Source organism: Camelina sativa, chromosome 8 (assembly GCF_030686135.1).
Source record: "Camelina sativa cultivar CO46 ecotype springtype chromosome 8, ASM3068613v1".
Taxonomy (NCBI): domain Eukaryota; kingdom Viridiplantae; phylum Streptophyta; class Magnoliopsida; order Brassicales; family Brassicaceae; genus Camelina; species Camelina sativa.
Genome location: NC_141887.1, coordinates 9,878,153 through 9,899,969, shown reverse-complemented (window position 1 = coordinate 9,899,969; position 21,817 = coordinate 9,878,153). Strand labels below are relative to the sequence as shown.

The following is a 21,817-nucleotide window of genomic DNA, read 5'->3' as shown; positions in this document are numbered from 1 at the left end:
GCGGAAAAATGAAATTACCCGTGCTTGGGCTGATGATATATTGACATAGGAATGAAATTTTTTTGGGTTAATTATAAATTTTTGGTTATTTATATGTTGACAAATATATATATATATAATGTGTTTTTCTAAAGCTTAAATATAAATAACCAAGAATTTAAAGCACTATGAAATTATGAACTTTTCAGGTGTGTTCAAAGTAAAAAAAAAAAACTTTTCAGATGATAAAGCACCTCCAAATGTACAATTTATATAGTAACAATTTAAAAAGGCAAAAAAATGTTATTTTGCGTTTCGGAGAGAGAGTTTCTAGTTTCATGTGAAAGACCATCGAGCGGCCCCAATCCCATATGATATGCGGTGTCAGCGGTGACCGGTGAGGCTCGTGGTGGTGAATGTAATTTTAATTTTCTTAAATATGGCATTAATATTTTATGGTGTTTCTCTAGTTCGAATACTACAAAATATTTCTAAAGACCAACTACGTAAACTAATTTTTTCAAGCTTTGATACATGCTTTGCCTAGCCGAATAATTTTTCCAAGATACGTTGAACAAAAGTATATGTAAAACAAAAACCTTAATGATTTCAAGATACGTTGAATAAAATTATACGCTAAATTTTAACTCGTAATATTATCAATACTATGTTATTTTGTAATAACAACTTAGATATTTCTCATTTTATTCAATAATATGTATCCTGTTTTTTTAGGGTTTGTTAGCATTTTAATACGTTTCTGAAACTTAATTGTCAAAAACAACAAAGACTATTTATAATAGAAAAAGAGAGTGTTGTGAGATAGACAATAGTAGAAATAGAATTCTGAGTAGGACAGAGGGGAGAGGAGAACATTACCGAAATACCCTGATCAATGGTTTTGGAAAGAAAAAGGAGAGAGAGAAAGCGTAGAATAGGAAAAAGAGAGGGATAGTGGGTTTGCATGGCTATATTAACCCTAGATTGGCACAAAGCTTCCATGCAACTTAACAGATACATCAACATATTAACTATGAAGCTTCTTGCGCTCAGATTAGTTTTCCTATTGTCTGTGGTGACTTGCAAAGCTGAAGATATTACCTGCGAGGAGAATGAGCCATTCACATGTAGCCAAACTGAATGTTTCAATAGACTCAACTTCGATAAAGACTTCATCTTCGGTGTTGCATCTTCTGCTTACCAGGTATGTAACATGCAAATCACTCATTCTGTTCAGATAACCCACATTTGACGTAAAGAAAATCCCACTAACACTAAATCAAACGTTGCATGGTTTTTTCTTTTTATTTCAGATCGAAGGTGGTAGAGGTCGTGGACTTAATGTTTTGGATGGCTACACCTCACCGATACCCAGGTTTGTCGTTGCATGGTTTCTTTCGATTAAAAACTTACATAGCTATATGAGAGGAATGTTGTTTATATGTTTCTATATATTTATAATGATTTTTATAACGCTATCAGAGAAAGGAGGAGCCGATTTGAAGAATGGAGACACTACTTGTGACTCATATACGTATTGGCAGGTTAATTCCCCAATTTATATGCTTGCTAATGTACTCACTGAATTACCTACAACTATGTGTGGATTTACATGCCATTGTAAAATATAAACTACAGAAAGATATAGACGTGATGAGCGAACTCAACACTACTGGCTGCAGGTTCTCCTTGGCGTGGTCAAGGATCCTTCCACGTATGTATACCTTTATTGATTTATATATTATATGTCGTATATGTTATTGTTACTATTTTGAAGTGTAAATATATGTGATATCTATAGATATGAGCAGAAGGAAAGATGAGTAGGGAATCAACGAAGATGGTATAAGTACTACAGCGATCTCATCGATGGCCTCAAAAATAAGGGTATAGAGCCTTTTGTTACCCTCTTTCACTGGGACCTTCCTCAAATACTGCAAGATGAATATGAAGGTTTCTTGAACAAGACGATGATCATGTATGTTTTTTGATGCCATTTTGCTTATAAAGAAAACATAATTCTATAAATATTTGATCTTGCATTAACGAAAATATAATTCGATAAAATGTGCAGAGAAGATTTCAAAGATTATGCAGATCTGTGTTTCGAGAGATTTGGTGATAGGGTAAAGAACTGGATCACTATTAACCAGCTCTACACAGTTCCTACGAGAAGATATGCGTTGGGAACTGATGCACCCGGTCGATGTTCTCCTAAGATTGACAAAATATGTTAAGGCGGAAATTCGTAAATAGAACCCTATCTTGTTGCACATAACCAGCTTCTTGCTCATGCTACAGTTGTTAAACATTACAGGGACAATTATTAGGTGGGTTCATCAGATTTAACCATGAGGTACTCTCTCAAATTAAGAGATCAATTGTAGTAATTAGGGATCGAATCCACATAGACTCTAGATTCACACAATAGATTTAATAATCTTTTAATTATGCTAAACAGAAATATTGTAATTAAATTGCAAGATTAAACAGAAAATAAAAGAGTTTTAAAATTTAGAAGGATTAAACGCTAGGCCTAGGGAAATTCTCAGGAAATCATAGAAAATCAGATCAATTAATTAAGCAAGCTGGATTCAACAATTAAGCACCGTTCTTGAACTCTAAACACAATTGTAAAATAAATCAGTTCTCAATGCAAATATTATCTAAGTTTTAAAACTCGAAAATCCAAATCTCTTTGCAAAATTCAAGTTAAAAACCAGCAATAAAATCAAGTTTAGATAAGTTCACAAAATCACTAATTCAAATCTCTTGGCAAAAAGTAATTTTGCTCACCAAAGGTTTTTGTCAGGAAAATCAATTATATTCCCATATCAATTAATAATCCTAACATCTAAATCCAGATGACTAATCAAAGATCTAGCATTAAGAACAACCTATGGTGAAGAACAAGAAAGATAATGAATCCAAACAATTAATTAATCTAACAATCCATGAAATTCTTAATGAGAAACCCTAAACCTAACAAGCAGATCTACTCAGACATAATTGTAAGAACACAAATCATGAATAAAATAGATAGCATTAATAGATTAAACGAAGTAGAAAAGGAGTTCTGAATCTTCTGAGAAAGGAGTCTTGATTCTTCTCTCCAAAAACTCTCTAAAATCTCTCAGGATTTTTTCTCTCAAAAGTTGCAGGAAAAATAAAGCTTAGGTTTAAACAATGACCATAAAAATCATATTTATATTCCTAAAACACGTCCAGGGACTAATGATGCAAATATGAAAAACTTTGGGGTGGTTCTGTAAATCTTCAAAACTTGTGGGAAAACTTCTGATTTGTCTTGTGCACACTGCATCGATCGATGCTTACTTTTGAACTGGTCTCCCAACTTCGTAGCTCAGCCTCAATGCTTGATTATACTCCAAATCCTCCTATTTAGCTCCATTATGCTCCCATCCATGCTAAATCCTATAAAGACTAAAAAACCTCTAAAAATACCAAAAAGATTCTATAAATAAGACTTATATCATGGCTAAAAACACCTAAAAACCATGATATATCAACTCCCCCAGACTTAACCTTTGCTTGCCCTCAAGCAAAACATAAATTTAGACATGTGAAAGAGGTTTGAAAACGCAGAAACTCCTTTTCTTTTTAAAGTATTGCCATGATCATCCAAACCATAATCCTTATGCTTAGCAGATAAATCCAAATCGAACCACCATGTACTTCTCCGTTGAATTTCGTAGCATCCCAAATTCAAACCAAATTCCACTACTTCCTCCATTAAGCCTTCATTAGTGGGTCTCATCAATTTGATCAATGTCAAGAACCTTCTAGACTCATTCTCGTACTATACCATAACAAGCAAGACAAATCGTTAACACCAGTGGTACTCTTTCTCTCCCCCAGACTTATTTTATTTAATCTTACTTTGAGCTTTGTTTTGTTGTTTTTTTGTTTTTTTTCTTTCTCAAAGGTGTAGGCGAATAATGGGGTCATTGGTAATTTACCTACCCCTCGCTTCCAGACTTTGTGTGATCATTTGACTCAAGAATAGAATAATGAGGTTACAGGTAATTTACCTAGCTCTCTAAACTGATCAAAATCATTTCATCTTTTATTTATTTTTATTTTTTTAAACAAAGCTCTCAAGATTTTTTTTTAACTTGAATAAGGGAGAGGAGTACCATTTCCTTTTGAAATCTTACTTGGCAGGTATGAACAAAGAGTGAAGCTTTATGAACATCAATCTCTTTGATGAGGTAAAAAGAAAAGTACAAAAAATTACCTCAGGCTTTTATGGATTCTGTTGGAAATCCGGATGTCTTTGGTTCACTGGTCAGCCTTTGGATTTTTCATTAGTCGGATTTGTGGATTCAATCTGCAGCATTAATTAACCAAGGCAGCACACTAAAAAGAAAAATCAAAGTTTCAAACAAAAATTTTGACTTAATAAAACAATTTTTTTGTTTTTTTTTTCGACTCACTCTCAAAAACAAAAACATAGTTAGTAACTGCCTCCCCCAGACTTAAACAACACTATCCCCAATGTTATCAAGTAAGAGATTGGCGAAGAAAAATAAACAAAAACGAATAAGTATTGAAATTGTGAACAAAATCGGTTAACAATTCCGGATGTTTTGTGTCGACCGATGCTGATGGTGTGTCAGTCGATGCATTCTGCAGATGCAGAGAGTTCGAACATTACTCTTGAGTTAGCTGCGATTAATTTGTGTTTTTCTTGTTCCTTGGATGTTAGCACTGCTAAGAATCACTCAAACACAAGATTAAACGCAACATGATAGATAGAAGTTCATAATTCAATACAAATTCAAACTAACTCAAAGCAAGAATAAAAATGACTTAATTTACGTGGAAAAGAAAAACCTATGAGTGGGTTGCCTCCCACTAAGCGCTTGTTTTCAGTCATTAGCTTGACTGTGTCGGATCTCAAGCATTCGGTGGATCAGAACATGGCAATGAATGCTTCCGAGAGAATTTCCTCTTCATCCAAGGTGGTGTGTAGGCAGTAGGTACATGAGATCTGCCAAGGATGTGAGGAACCGGACCAGGGCGGGACTGAGATATGGGTGGTTTTTTTTTTAAGTCTTGCAAAATCATCAACAGAAGAAACAAGCGCTCTACGATAATCTCGTGGCTTGGTTAACTGCAAAACAGTTTTTGTACCTTTGAAATTCTTATTAATGAAAGGAGGAAGTTTAGGAGAAGGAGATGCATACCTTGGCCTTACCTGTGGGTTCTTGATTGTAGAATGGTGAGATTTCAGCTTTACAACTGGTCTAGGACTTGCAGCTAAGGAATCAACTCGAGAATCTTTGGTTTTGGACAAGTCTGGACGTTCTCGTGGAGGTGTGTCGATCGATGCAACAGCTGCATCGATCGATGCTGAGCATGCAACTCGTGTTTCCTCAACGATTCTGCAACTAACCTCAGCAATCCGTGTTTCCAATACAAAAACATCCTCTACCATCGACTTTTCATGGATCAGAACCTCATCATGATCTCTAGTACTGATTAGATGATCTCCACTCCAATCTTCAAGCTTAACAGCTTGCTTACTCACTTTCTCAACAGTCTCCAACTCCTTGACATACCCAGCAATAATGTCTCCATGAAGCTCTATGATCGGATCGTCATCAGAAATAATTTCCATACAAAATGTAGAACCATCAATTGTAGGAGCCCTTCTCAGCTTGTCCATCTCAAAGTTCATAACCAAATCATCTACATTCAGAGCTATGTGTCCCTTCTTCACATCTATGATGGCACCAGCTGTAGCCAAGAAAGAGCGTCCTAAGATGAGAGGATCACTAGGCTCTTTGTCATACTTCAACACCACAAAGTCAGTGGGAATCATGCAATCTCCAATCTTGATTGGAATATCCTCTAAGACACCTTCAGGAATCCTTCTGGATCGATCAGCTAAGATAATAGAGATCTTAGTTAGCTTGAAATCCGTCATCCCAAGTCTCACAGCAACAAAATGGGGCATGAAGTTGATACTAGAACCAAGATCACAAAGTGAGTGAGCAAACCGTTCTGCAGAGATAGAGCAATCAAGTACAAAGCTTCCAGGATCTGGTAACTTCTTTTCAATCCTACTATGAATCATTGCACTCACTTTCTTAGAGACAACCACTTCCTGCTTCCTCTCTTTCTTCCTCTGTGGAGGTTGATTCAATAGAATTGCACTGACATCTTTTGTAAGCATTGCTCCTTCCTTAAGGCTCAAACCATTGGTGACCATCCTCTTCACACACCGCTTAATCCCAGGAGAAAACTTCACTGCATCAATCAAAGGCATCTCAATCATTACCTTGTCCATCATAGCCTTGCATCTAGCTTCCTCAAGCTCCTGCTTAGACCTCCTAGGCTTAGGAAAAGGAACCTTAGGCTTATAAGCTTTTTTTGAATCGATTTCTGGAACTGGAACGGAAAATAGAGCTGTTCGTGGGGTGTGTCGATCGATGCTGACATTGTGTCGATCGACGCTTGATTGAGTTGGCATCGATCGATGCAGTTGGATCGCGTCGATCGATGCTGGCTCCACTACCGTATCATTTTCTTCTTCCTTCACCAAAATCGCATTACAAGCATGCTTGGGATTCGACTCTGTTCTTCTAGAAAGAAGTTCCTCTTGTCTTTTAACAGACCCAACAGTCTGAATCACTTGATTCTCCAGCTTCTTGACATGAGTGTTTAATGCATCGAACTTCCCAGTAAGCTCAGTGTATACAGAATCAATCTTCCCATTGAAGTCTACTGTTAACTTCTGTTGACCTTCCAAAATCTGTCCAATCATTGATTCCATTTTGCTCTCTGAATTGGGTGGAGGGAGGGGTTGGTAAGAAGAAGAACCATAGATCCTAGTGAAGTTGTTGTTTGGATTTCCTGAGAATGAATCTTCTGACCAAATCTCTAATTTTGATACCCAGCTCCATACATATAGTTAACACCTTCTTTGGTAATCTCTGGCTTTGGCTCAAAAGTCTCAACATCTTCAGAAAAATGGACAGACTTCTTTCCCACAAGAAGATTGTGGACTGTATCCAACTTAGCATTCACCGCAGCAAACTGATTTGAACCATTGCCTTCATGTGTTCTTTTCCGCTCTAGGTCCGCATTCTTAGTGTTGTTGCTTGAGGCTAGCCTTTCTATCAACTGTTCAGCTTCGTCTGGGTACCTTGTCTTGAAGTTCCCGTCACTAGCCGCATCTAAAGCCATCTGATACCTCCAATCAATACCACTGAAAAAGATATTAATCAATTGCACCTCTGAGAACCCATGATGCGGACAATCTCTCTGGTATGCTTTGAACCTTACCCAAACAGCTTTGTAAGATTCAACAGGTTCTTGTCTAAAGGTGGAGAGCTTAATCCTCAGGTCCTCAGACATCGCATCATGATAGAAGTAGTTGAGGAATGCCACCTTGATGTCATGTCAGGTCTTCAGAGATCCTGGTTTCAGCTGCCTTAGCCAATGTAATGCTTCCCCAGCAAGAGAGTAGGGGAAGAGCTTGCAGTAGAGATAGTCCTATGTGACTCCATTAGCCTTGATGCTTGTGACTATATCCTCAAAGTGCTCAATGTGGTCTAGAGGCTTCTCATGCGGCAAGTTCTGGAATGGCCATTGTCCAACAAGAGCAAAGTAGGCAGGCTTCAACTCAAAATCATTCTTTGGGAATGGAGGAGGGACAATTGTGGAACGGTTCTCACAGAATAATTCTGGTCTGTTGAAGTCCGCAAGAGTCTTGACAAGCTCTCCATTGTTGTCTCGTCTGCCCTGAAGGTTCTGTTGGTCGTTACCATCCAAATCCGCACCATTCGCACCTGCTCTGGCATTGCGTCGGTCGACGCCAATGTTGCGTCGGTCGATGCCATCTTGGTTGCGTTGATCGATTCCATCGTTGCGTTGCTCGACGCCACGTGCATCTTCCTCAACCACGACGAGTTCTTCCTGAATAACTCGTCCTTCATCATCAAGTTTTTGGCCTTGCTCATTGCGCACATGACCCTCTTGATCCCTCAAAACTCCAGCCTCATCTGGTATCAATATGATTGGGTTGACCATCTTTGCTGATTTGGATAGCATTAATAGATTAAACGAAGTAGAAAAGGAGTTCTGAATCTTCTGAGAAAGGAGTCTTGATTCTTCTCTCCAAAAACTCTCTAAAATCTCTCAGGATTTTTTCTCTCAAAAGTTGCAGGAAAAATAAAGCTTAGGTTTAAACAATGACCATAAAAATCATATTTATATTCCTAAAACACGTCCAGGGACTAATGATGCAAATATGGAAAACTTTGGGGCGGTTCTGTAAATCTTCAAAACTTGTGGGAAAACTTCCGATTTGTCTTGTGGACACTGCAATGATCGCCAGATATGAAGCATCGATCGATGCTTACTCTTGAACTGGTCTCCCAACTTCGTAGCTCAGCCTTAATGCTTGATTATACTCCAAATCCTCCTATTTAGCTACATTATGCTCCCATCCATGCTAAATCCTATAAAGACCAAAAGACTCTAAAAATACCAAAACGATTCTATAAATAAGACTTATATCATGGCTAAAAACACCTAAAAGCCATGATATATCATTCACCATTTATAATCATACATTTTATTAATCATCATTTTGTAACTTGTGTTGTATATATGTCTATTTGACAAACAGATAAAGCAAAAAGGAAAGATTGGACCTGTGATGATAACTAGATGGTTTCTTCCGTTTGATGACACTCAAGAGAGCAAAGATGCAACTGAGCGGGCTCACGAATTTTTCCATGGATGGTATATATACATCTAGGAATGACATGGTTTTTGACATTAATATAAACTAATGAAAAGTATGCATGTATATCAGGTTCATGGAGCCGCTAACAAAGGGTAAATACCCAGACATCATGAGGAAACGTGTGGGTGAACGGCTTCCAGAGTTCAACGAGACAGAAGCCAAACTTGTAAAGGGTTCATATGATTTTCTGGGTCTCAACTATTAAGACGCCCAAAAGGCCAAAACAATGATAAAGTAGTTCCTTGGGACGAACAAACTGCCATGTTGGACTCAAAAGCAACTCTCACATGTACCACATTATTTCTACATATTATTTCTTTTTAACTACAATATTTTGTGACTATCAATGATGTCATCCTTGTGAATTTACAGCTAAAAATGCCACGGGTGAGGCCCGTGGTCCACCGGTATGCATGAATAATCTACCCCTATTCTTTCATTCATTTTGTTCTAATAGAAAATAACATTCTACTTTGTTCAAAAAAAAATAAAAAAATAAAAAAAAATATACGTCTTTCTTATATTATATATATACGTCCTTTTCTCAGTTCAATAACGGCAGTTATTACCACCCAAAAGGCATTTACCACGTAATGGAGTACTTCAAAATCAAATACGGTGACCCTTTAATATATGTCACCGAGAACGGTTAGGATCTACTACTCATCTCTTTCATCTAGACATGTTTCAATATTGGTTCAAGAAATTGACTCAAATACTATGGAATTAGGAATCAGTACCGCCGGTGGTAACTAACATAACCTTTACAGAGGCATTTCACGATTACAAGCGGATTGATTATCTATGCAGTCATCATTTATATTTTCTCCGTAAGGTCATCAAGTGAGTGAATCATATTCTTCTTCCATTTTCATTTACATATATAACAAATACATGTAAGTATGATAAGTCAGACGCATGCATTTAGTGGTTGTTCTTTTTTTTAGGGAGAATGGTGTAAACGCGAAAGGGTACTTTGCTTGGTCTCTTGGGGATAATTACGAGTACTGCAATGGCTTTACAGTAAGATTCGGACTCAGTTATGTTGATTTCGACAACAATGTCGCTGATATATAGAGATCTCAAAGCATCTGGCTTATGGTACCAGTCGTTCTTAAGAGACACCACCAAGAACCAAGATCTCCTTCACTCGAAGTTCTCCTTCAACGACCGCGACAGGAAGAGCCTCGCACGAAAAACCCAACCCACTTTATGCCCATCAAGATCATCTTCATGTCTCATCTTTCTACTTACTCCATAGATAAGGAGTGTCTTCTACGGTTCTACCTACGTACTGTATTGAATAAAAAAATTAATAAAAGATGATCAAACTTAACAAATATTTTATTGCTATTTTAGGGTATTTTTCTATTTTTTATTTACTACGTTAAATCATGGGATGAAAAAAATAAAATCCAACTAAAACCAAACTGAACCAAACTCAAAGGCGTACTAGTTTCATTTTATAATTTTCATACAAGATAAATATACCAACTTTAAAATTATTTTGCCAACCAATTAGTTTTTGTATTTTAATCCAAGAATTTTAGTATAGTTTTAATTATTCCTTATGAATTTCCTAAAACATATTACATTTATCTTACCCAAATACTAAACTCTAACCCTTCAAAACTATACCCTAAATGTAAAAATGAGAACCCAAACCTAAAAAAAAAATTAAAAATTAATTTAACATATTGTATTTGTGTAAAAGAAAGCAACAATAAAAATGTTCAAAAAAAGGTATTTATGAAAAAGGGTATCTCAAAAAGGACATTTCTAACAAATTCTCTTTAATCAATCGTTTTAATATTGTTTATGTTATTTGTTTTCTTTGGTAACTAACTAAAAGCCCAAAACATTTCTTAGTTCTAACTTTTAACTACTCTCAAAAATTTTACAATTAACAATTTATTCTTTGTGGAGTCGATCTTTTATATACTACTATTACGCATTCGCTGTTTGAGGACTTTGCTTTGCTCTGTACTTCTTACCCTTCCTTCACCCTAGTCAGGATACCACGAGAGGTCAACGTAAGGGCGGATTGTCTTGTTCGATCTTCAAGATCTCTAATCTCTGAATCATCTTTTGTAAACTCTTTTCCTCCTGTTTGGTCAACCAATCTTGGAGTTTTATTTTAATTTATTAATGTTTGGTTGGAAAAAAGAAAAAAAGGGTAAATAACTTCTTTTGGGTAGAAACAACTAAGTGAGATATTATGGATAAAAAAAAAGATATAATTTTAGAAACTGTATTGTAACAAGAAAAAAACAACACTTTTTTGTAACAAGAAAAAGTGTTAAAATAAAGCTATTTATAAAACGGAAGAAATATTAATTAATATTTACTAAATTTATTTCATCTCTCATCTAACAAATAAGATATGGAACTTAAGAAAAATATTAGTCGTGGAAGTTTTATTTTAAGTTAACTTGACAAAAATATATATTTTAATTTGATAGAACAATCAAAATATTAAATTGTCATAACATTATTTTGATAAAAAGGTGTAAGACGGGTTAAAATTGAAATTAAAATTAGGTGTTTGATGAATTAAATAGAAGTATTAATCTCCTTTGATATCTCTAAATGTTTTGTTGCAATACTACTAAATTACTTATGTTCTACGGATTAAGTATAAAAATACCAAAAATTTAATAATATTACTTTGATAGTAAATAAAATTTTATAAATTTAACATTATTATATATAAAAACAAGTGTTAATCTTCTTTGACAATTTTAATTATCAATTACAATACTAAGTTACTAAATTACATATACTCTAAAAATTAAATCTAAAACATAATTAATACTACATTTAAAAACTCTAAAAACTTAACATAAATAGATCTAAAAGTAAATATTGTCCTGATTTTTTTATTATAAAATATCATTTTGAGACATTTTATATACATTAAAAATGATTTAATATATAAACATTTGGGAAAAATATAGTTCAAAAAATATTTTCTCATTCTCGAAAGAGCATTCATATTATGGATGTGGCACAAAGCCCAAAGCAACTTAAACTATGGTAGTGATGTTTGATGTACTGATAAAAACACAAATTTATTTTGTTGCCAAAAAATGCTCAAACTAATTTATAACTGATAAAAGAAAAATACATTAACTATCCCGATTTTTTAATTTTCACCTATCATTGTTACGATTTTCAACAATGTTAATGTTAACGTAATCTAAAACACTATTAGCTCTTTATTCTTTCTTCTAAATTTTTAATCATAACAAAAGTTTAAAGTGCTGAAAAAAAGAAAAAAAACAAAAGTTTAAAGTTGAAAAAACAACGATTGAATATGAGGTTAAGATATCTAAAGAGAAAGACTTTGTTATGATGATAGCACGTTAAAAATAAACTTCTTCATGAGATTATAATTATAAAGGTGTTTACGACTGCATTAACATTGTTAAAAACCATAATATGATAAGTGGTAAATCGGAAAATCGGGATAGTTCATGTATTTTTTATCAGTTATAAATTAATTTGAGTATATTTTTAGCAATAAATTTATGATTTTTCTGATAAATATTAAATATAAGTCATGTTTTTTGACATTTTTCTCGAGATTTTATCACCAAAGATCATACATTGTTATAACTTCGCCGAAATACACGTCGAATTTAATGGTCTCTCCTCCCGCCAAAACTACCTTTCAATATCTGCTTACTAGCTATGATTCATCTTAGTTACACATATATTTCATGAGTTTTGTTAGTGACATTGCGTACTCAAGAACTCAGAATCTTGGGAGCAATTTGCATTAAAGCCTCCAAAGCACTAGGAGAAAACTTTCTAGCAAAGAGAGAACACATGGACGTGTAGCGACCATTGTACGTGCAGTTATCACTTTTGAGGATCCTTGCAAAGAACTCCTCATTAATGTCTTGTGCTCCAAATGTAGCCGGGTGGGCACCACCTCTCGACCAATCGACCCAAGTCACACTTCGGTTGGCCAAGGCCGCTGGTTTCTCAATTGTCAGCATTGTTGGAAAATAGTGTTCGTCCACATAACAGGCGGGAGTACAAAACTCTTTGAATTTAGGGTAATACAAGATATCTTTGACAACGGAAACCGCAAGCTCCCGGTTAATCTCAAACCATTGAGACCCTTTTCTCCATTGGTCTATGGTAACTTCAGGGGCCATTTTTCCATGGTAGCGGCCACGGCCATAGGGACTGGGGTCATCAAATGAACCCATAAAACTGTGCTTTGATTTGGTTATGTACTGGTAGATAGTCGTGAAGTTAAAGAGGGGAATGCATGACTCCGAGAGGAGAATAAACCATTCATTTGAGATATCTAGCAACGCATTTGCAAGAAGCCGCCTCTCTGCATCACACATTGTCATTCTTCCCCATTCTGCAACCTACCCAATTATGAAGATAATCCAATTACAATATCAAGATATACAAAACCAAAATCATGCAAAGTAGATTAAACAGTATATACCTGACTTGGTATATGCCTACGATAGAAAACAGAGGAAGTTGAAAACTGGGCTGAAGAAGACACTTGTGAATGGATGTACACTGAGTAATACTTTTCGTGACCCTTTAATAACCTTTCCCAAAGCGGTGCAAGCGGTAAAGGACCCATTGTCAAGAACATAAACGCGATTTTGGGCACCCTATTAAACGGATACTCTTTTCTATGAGGCATGAAAGACGCGCGCCAAAGAAGCTCTTCATCCCTCATATTATGCATGAGAACCGCAGGACGTTTAATCCATTTATCCATGTCATTTCTTCTCTCGTTGCAAGGCACAATACTCGAAGTGACTGAGGTCACTACACTATTTATACCATAATACTTGATTGTGGATACACTAATGAATAAGAAAATAATAGTAAATGCTAGAAAAAATCCTAGCAGAGGAAGCAACTTGGAAGGAGACACCTTGTTTAGCCCTGTCCGGCCGCCTGTGACTACAATCTCTTTACCTTCTTCCAACTGAACAACCCTACTTTGCATCTTGACACTAGATATTAAATAATATGCGTCTCGTTATATCGCGTTACGGTTCTGCTTCTGTAAAACTCCTAACCAAGAACCTCAAATTAGCATCACAAACCAAAATTCAACAACTTACACTCAATGGATCACTAGAAGCAAGTACCCTCAAACGACTCAATAATCCTGAAAATCTAAGGTTAACAGATTATACTTTTCTTGCAAAATCCTAAAACCTTTAATAATCACTAACTACGTCCAATCCAACTCTTACTATACTCATGTAACAGAATAATCTAATCCATAAACAGAATCATCAAAACTCTCTAACTTTTTCAATAGAAAACCCAAAACTTCAATAAGGCTACAGAGTAACTAGCTATTCGAACTTGTAATCTTGGACCAATATTAGGAGCAACCGACGAGACACTCTAAAAAATCCTAAAATAAATCAAGAGCTACTTCAAGAAACTAATCAAGTAATCATTAATAAGAAATAAAGAAAAAAGAGAAGTTAGTAAGACTTACAGGAAGTAAACACCCTGAATCGTGGGAAGATGAGATCACAATGGTCTGAAGAGCTTACGAAACTTGGGAAGGTGGGATTATAAAGATTGATCGTTCGGCTAGTAGAGCGGTGACCAATTTCAGTAAATTCGACTTTGAAGTTTTGAAAAAGCGAAGGCTCCGTAAGTCAGAGAAGGTTAGGTTTCCAAAGCCGTCCTATTATACACCACATACGGCAACTAGAGTGTTTGATTTCTAATATGTTCGGTTCGGACCACTAGACTTTTAGGTTTTCTATTACTAACATAAATAGTTAAAGTTTTTTTTTTTTTTTTTTTTTTTTTTTTTTTTTTTTTTTTTTGTACCAAACTAAATCAACGTGTTTGGTATTTTTGTTAAACATGCATTTGAATTTTCCACGAACTGCAAAGTTCAGAGTAAAATTTTCAAATACAACAAACTCTTATTCTCTATGTTTTTTTTTTTCTTCTTACAGTAAAATTATCTAATGGGGAAGTAAAAATATAATATCACAACTATAACGTCTCGACGATAGAAGATCATTCTATAATTATAGAAGATCATTCTAAAATTCTAAAATTCTACCAAGTCGTGATATTAAAAATCTAATAAGAACTTGTTATCCAGTACAATAAAAAAAAAAATAGATAAAAAATCTAAAAAATAATCAAATCTCCTAAAAACTCAATCAAATCTTTCAAAATTCTAAAATATTTAATCCTACCAAGTCATTTAAAATATCAAGTTCAATACCCCTCTAAAATCTTGTATGGTTATTAACCATTGGATAATCATTATATAATACTTAACATAGACATTAGCCAATAGTTCTATAAGGGATACAATTCAAGTTCCACATCCGAAGTTTGAAGGCACTATCATTAATATATAAAAGGTTAAGGTCAATCCACTAATTACCAATTGGTTTTTAGTTGCAAGCCTAAGATAAGACCTAATTTAACATGGTATCAAAGCCCAATGTTCAAGTTCTAGTGGACCTAGAAAAGTTGATACGGACATGCCACTTGTTAACCCAAGTAAAGGGGCCCAAGAAGGAGTTTATTATCGGTCCAAGTGGGATTGGTTCGAGATGAAGTTATCATCTTGAGGAGACGTATTAAGATCCCACATGTGATCCTTGGTTTGAAAGGGAGGTTGTTACTTGTTAGGATACAATCCAAGTCCCACATCGAAAGTTTGGAGGGACTATTATTAATATATAAAAGGTTAGGGTCAATCCACTAATTGCTAATTAGCTTTTAGTTAAAACCCAAGATAAGCCCTAATTTAACAATCATGAGAATAAAAATCACGGCCAGAAATGGATGTATAGAGGTTACACAGACATATTTTTGAATCGTCTCCTCTCTCTTCCCAGGTCAGCTCCCTCATTCTCAATTGTGCTCTATTTCTGTCCTATGTTTAAACAGAAGCACAGAGAAGACGTTTCTCCCGATCTTTCTCTCTTTTCTTTGTTTTGGTTTTGATTATTGATCTATATACAAAGACATAAACGACTTGGACGAGAAAAGAGAGAAACTGATTTTCTACATTGGATTCTTGGATTCGGATGCATTTCACAATTTCACCACAAACATACATACTTCTAGTAGTTCGTACTACTTACTACACACACACACACATACTTTAATCCGGGCCAACACTTAGCCAGTCTTTAACAACCAAAAAAACTCTTCCTTATTGGGCAACCAAATCAATGGTCAATTACCTCTTAACTTAATTTGTTGTGAGTAGAGTCATAATGTTAGATAATGTTAGAGATATGGTAGAGATATGATTAGATATGATAGGATATGTATTAACTCCTCAATATTTGATATCTTTGTATTAGGAAAGCTCTGTAATTACGCTTAACCTAGAGGCTCCTCTGCTACTCACTGTATATATTAGCCGCTCTGTAACACTCAAGAGATATATGAAAATACAACTTCTACATGGTATTAGAGCAAGGTTTCGATATCTAAAATTTTCTTCTTCTTTCGGCTGCTTCTCTTCTTGTCCTTGTCTTTCTTCGTTTTTCCTTTTCATCTCGTCTTTCTCATCTCTTTCTCATGGCCGCTAAAACTGTGGATAACACTCAACCACTGCTTCATGTCAACATGAGCAATGTCTCCAAACTCACCTCTCTCAACTATGTCACTTGGAGTCTCCAAGTCCACTCCCTTCTTGATGGCTATGATTTAGCTGGTTCCATTGATGGAACCACACCCTCTCCGTCTCCAACTGTCACGACCAACGGCCAAACCATTGCAAACCCAGATTTCTCCAAATGGAGGCGCCAAGACAAGCTGATCTACAGCGGTATCCTTGGGAAACTCTCCCCTACTGTGCAACCTCTTGTCTCTACCACAAAATCTGCATAAGAAATGTGGAGATCTCTGGCTGACACATATGCTAAACCAAGTCGAGGCCATGTCCAGAAACTTCGACACCAACTCAAACACTTCCCCAAGGGTGACAAAACCATCGACGAGTACATGCAAGGGTTGAGCACTTGTTTCGACAAACTTTCTCTCCTTGGTCAACCGGTTCAACATGAAGAACAGATTGACTACATTCTTCAAGGTCTACCTGAAGAATACAAGTCAGTTGTGGATCAAGTTGAAGGTCGTGATGTGTCTCCAACCATCACTCTAGTCCATGAAAAGTTGCTGACCAAGGAAGCTAAACTCCTCTCTGCTTCAACTGTTGTGCCAAGTCATGTCCCACTCTCTGCGAATGTCGCTACCTCTCGTTCCTGGTCCACTCAATACCGACCTAACAATCGCCAATACAACTCCAACAACCAACAATACAACTCCAAACATGATGGTCACATGTCTCGCGAATATCAAGGTAAGTGCCAAATCTGTGGCGTCTTTGGCCATAGTGCCCGTCGGTGTCCTCAATACTCCCAACCTCCGTCTACTCCATCAAATGGTCTCCTTCCGACCCCGTTTCGTCCTTGGCAACCAAGAGCAAATCTTGCTCTCTCCTCACAGCCTTCGGCTAATTCGTGGATCATGGACAGTGGTGCCACACACCACATGACCAATGACCTCAACAACCTAGTGATGCATCAACCATACACGGGGGAGGACTCAGTTCTCATTGGAGATGGCTCCGGACTCTCCATATCTCATGCTGGTTCACTCACCCTTCCCTCCTCTACTCGCCCTCTAACCTTAAACAAAGTTCTTTGTGTTCCTAATATTCATAAAAACCTCATATCTGTTTACCGTTTGTGCAACACTAACCAAGTTTCTGTACATTTCTTTTCTGCTTACTTTCAGGTGAAGGATCTCATCTCGGGGGTCCCGTTAATCCAAGGCAAGACTAAGGCAGAGTTATACGAGTGGCCAGCATCTCCTCTCACCCTTGCTTCCTTCTTTGCCTCCACCACATCCAAACCATCATTCACCGATTGGCATCGTCGTCTAGGCCACCCGTCTTTTCCACTTCTTCATAATATTGTTTCAAATTTCGCTTTACCTTGCAATAATTCTGTACCTATCAGTTCCCTTTGCTCAGATTGTGCTATTAATAAAACCCATAAATTACCATTCTCTCAATCCTCCATTCATTCAACTCATCCTCTCGAATTCATTTACACAGACCTATGGACCTCGTCAATTGTCTCCATTGACAACTTCAAGTACTACCTCGTCCTTGTTGATCATTACAGTCGCTACACCTGGCTATATCCGCTCAAACAAAAATCTCAAGTGCGAGAAACATTCATAACATTCAAAGCTCTGGTGGAGAATCGGTTCAAGCAAAGAATTGGCACCCTATATTCAGACAATGGCGGAGAATTTGTGGCTCTACGGTCCTTCCTCGATACCTCCGGCAAATCTCACCTCACATCACCACCCCACACACCGGAGCACAACGGCATCTCCGAAAGAAAACATCGCCACCTTGTCGAAACAACACTCACCCTGCTCACACACGCTGGCATGCCCAAACAATACTGGACCTATGTTTTCTCCACTGCCACATATCTCATCAACAGACTCCCAACACCGGTCCTATCCATGATGTCACCGTACCAAATCCTGTTTGGTGACCCTCCGAACTATGCCAAACTTCGAACCTATGGATGCTTATGCTTTCCTTGGCTTCGTCCCTACACCAATCACAAACTTGAAGATCGGTCCATGCCTTGTGTTTTCATCGGTTACTCCTCAACCCAAACTGGTCGCATCTAAGTGTCACGACATGTCAAGTTTGATGAATCCCAATTCCCATTTCGACAATCCTTATCACCGGCTCCTCCAATTGCTCAACCCGCTTCTCCGACACAACAACGCCACTTCTCACCGGTCACCACCATTCCTATTCTGCCACCCTCTCCATCATCTCCAAATCCACCACCCTCTCAGCCGCTGCCACTCGTATCGCCGCTTTCGTCGGGACCCATGAGCTGCGACCGTCACCTGCCTGAGAAATCATCGTCGTCGTCAATGGCGTCTGATGATGGATCGAATCATGTTACAGAAACGACACCGTCAACCAATTAATTCTTCTCCACTATCTCAGAGTTCATCAAGCCCAACTAGTCCACCTAGTGAAAGCCCATTATCCAAACCCACTACCAACACCAATTCCCCAACCCCATCGTCCTCTCCATCGCATTCACCACCAATCTCACCGTTTCTGTCACCGCCACAGTCACCGTCCCCGTCACCATCACCACCACCACTGGTGGAAGAACCTAACCTTCACCCTCCTAATCCTATCGTACCTAACACTCACCCAATGTGTACTCGCCGCAAAAACAATATTACCAAACCTAATCGCAAATACAATCTCTCTGCTGCCTTATCTACTCATCTCCCACCTGAACCCCAAACCGTGAATCAAGCTTTGAAAGACAAACAATGGAGAGGAGCCATGTCCAATGAAATTGATGCCTTTGCCCGTAATCAGACACTTGAACTGGTTCCTTGTCAACCACACTTCAATGTCATTGGCTGCAAATGGTTATTCAAAAATAAACTTAACTCTGATGGCTCTCTTAGCAGGTGCAAAGCACGCTTGGTCGCAAAAGGATACAATCAGCAACTTGGGAGAGACTATACCGAAACATTTAGTCCAGTCATCAAAGCCACAACAATTCGACTTGTTCTGATATTGTCGTCTCGAAGGGGTGGCCAATACAATAATTAGACGTCAATAATGCGTTTCTTCAAGGCACTCTCACCGCTGAGGTTTATATGGACCAACCACCGGGCTTCATCGATACAGATCATCCAGATCAAGTGTGCCGCCTTCGCAAAGCCATTTATGGCCTCAAACAGGCCCCGAGAGCCTGGTACACAGAGCTCCGAACGTTTCTCCTAAGCATTGGCTTCGTTAACTCCTTGGCCGACACGTCCCTGTTTGTCCTCAACTACGGTACGAAGTATCTATATCTTCTTGTCTATGTGGATGACATTCTTGTCACAGGGAGTAACAAACAGGACATTCACCACATTCTAGCTCTTCTTGCCAACCGTTTCTCGGTCAAGGATGCAGAGGATCTCAACTACTTCCTTGGTCTTGAAGCTCATCGGACGTCTGCTGGTCTTCATCTCTCACAGCGCAAATACATTCTTGATCTTCTTCATCAGTACAACATGATCAATGCCAAGCCCGTAACTACACCTATGGCCACTTCTCCGAAGCTCACGCTAACCACTGGCACACCCATCTCTGATCCAACACCATATCGCAAGCTCGTAGGCAGTTTACAATATCTATCTTTCACTAGGCTTGACATTGCATATGCTGTCAACAAGCTGTCCCAGTTTATGCATCAACCCACACATGATCACAGGCAGGCCGCCAAACGCATTCTCCGTTACCTCGCCGGCACAACAACCCATGGAATCTACTTCCATGCTAATAACAACCTCAGTCTTTATGCCTTCTCTGACAACATCAGCCGCAATCTCAACCTACATTCCTTCTCTGATGCTGATTGGGCTGGTGATCCTGATGATTATGTGTCCACTAATGCCTATGTTGTTTATCTAGGTCGTAACCCCATATCCTGGATGGCCATAAAACAGATCGGCGTTGCAAGATCCTCCACTGAAGCGGAGTACCGCGCTGTGGCTCACACTGCAGTTGAACTTACTTGGGTCTGTGATCTTCTAATCGAACTTGGCATCACGCTACCTACTCCGCGGGTTGTGTATTGTGACAATGTAGGTGCAACGTTCTTATGTGTGAATCCTGTTTTCCACTCACGGATGAAGCACATCGCCGTTGACTATCACTTCATCAGAGGTTTGGTTCAAAAAGGAGCTCTGCGTGTTTCACACATCAACACAAAGGATCAATTGGCCATTGCATTAACTAAACCGCTCACTAGTGTGCGTTTTAACGATCTTATAAGCAAGATTGGAGTGATTCAAACCCATCCATCTTGAGAGGGCGTTTTAGAGATATGATTAGATATGATAGGATATGTATTAACTCCTCAATATTTGATATCTTTGAATTAGGAAAGCTCTGTAATTACGTTTAACCTAGAGGCTCCTCTGCTATTCACTGTATATATTAGCCGCTGTGTAACACTCAAGAGATATATGAAAATACAACTTCTACACATAACACAACTCTCTTTGCCTCATATTTTCCCTTTGTTGACTCATCTTGTTCCTTTAGGCATAAACTCTCTGTTCTTTATCATTCTCTTTTTCTTTCTTCTCTTTATGAACATGTGCTTCCTCCGGAACTTGCAATTTCTCTTTTGCTTCTTCTTCCTGAAAGAACTTCACTTCTTCTTCTTATTAATTTCAGTCAAAAGATTCAACTCTAACTAATTTAGCCAAAAACGTTTAAGGAGAAATTTAATCAAATACGTTATAAAATGAGTTCCTTCATAGACATGCTTATCATATTATCAGTTTCTTTAAAGTTAAAGGAATTATGAACTTAGGCGGGACCAATCTACCTTCATTGACATGCTTATCATTTTATCAGTTTCTTTTCAGTATATTCTTAATTGTCTAATTGACCAAAAATAAGAGAATATTAGAAATACGTTAAAAATGACAAAATTCCTAAGAACGATGGTAATAGTAATTTATTTAAAGATCATGGAATTATGATTTTATTAGCCAGCTTTGGAAAATTCTGTGGTGATCAAGCAAGGGACCAAAATGGACACGAGAATCCCCATATTATATTGGGAAATTCCATCCATGCTTTATATATCTCGAGCGCAAATATGAAACGAAACTCATTAAATATGTAATAAACTTTGTTTTGACTTAGAAAGATTAAATCGTATCCTTAATAATCAAAATAAAGCATTAACAAAGAAATATTTAGGTAAAACACAGTCAAAGGATTAATTTAATTGTGTGCAAAAAAGAAACCAAAAAGTCAGAGGAGAATCCAACTTAAAAGCAAAACTAAATATATGACTATACAGGGAGCATTCAAGCTTGACCAAAATGTTTGCCAAATCTGCAGATGATTTTATTAAGTAAATATGAGGTTTCCGTTTTCTCAATCTTTGTGTGTGATACCAAATTAATTTTTTTTACATCATTTGGGTT

General features: G+C 37.3%; 1 protein-coding gene, 1 non-coding gene and 1 pseudogene across 2 annotated transcripts; 2 read left to right on the top strand and 1 right to left on the bottom strand.

Annotated features, from left to right (window-relative positions):
• The first annotated feature begins 979 nt into the window (after positions 1 to 979).
• LOC104706916 (myrosinase 2-like) lies at positions 980 to 9,608 on the top strand (annotated as a pseudogene).
• On the top strand, positions 7,250 to 7,356 carry LOC147939868 (small nucleolar RNA R71). Its single transcript, XR_015564895.1, has one exon. It is a non-coding gene; the product is annotated as a small nucleolar RNA R71 (small nucleolar RNA).
• A 2,740-nt stretch (positions 9,609 to 12,348) lies between the features above and the next one.
• Positions 12,349 to 14,384, bottom strand: LOC104706914 (glycosyltransferase BC10-like). The gene is made up of 3 exons (XM_010423150.3): positions 14,262 to 14,384; positions 13,233 to 13,822; positions 12,349 to 13,149 (listed from the first exon to the last, which is right to left on the bottom strand). Exons 2-3 carry the CDS (start codon positions 13,752 to 13,754, stop codon positions 12,511 to 12,513), a joined length of 1,161 nt encoding a protein of 386 aa, XP_010421452.2. The 5' UTR covers positions 13,755 to 13,822; positions 14,262 to 14,384; the 3' UTR covers positions 12,349 to 12,510.
• Positions 14,385 to 21,817: the final 7,433 nt, after the last annotated feature.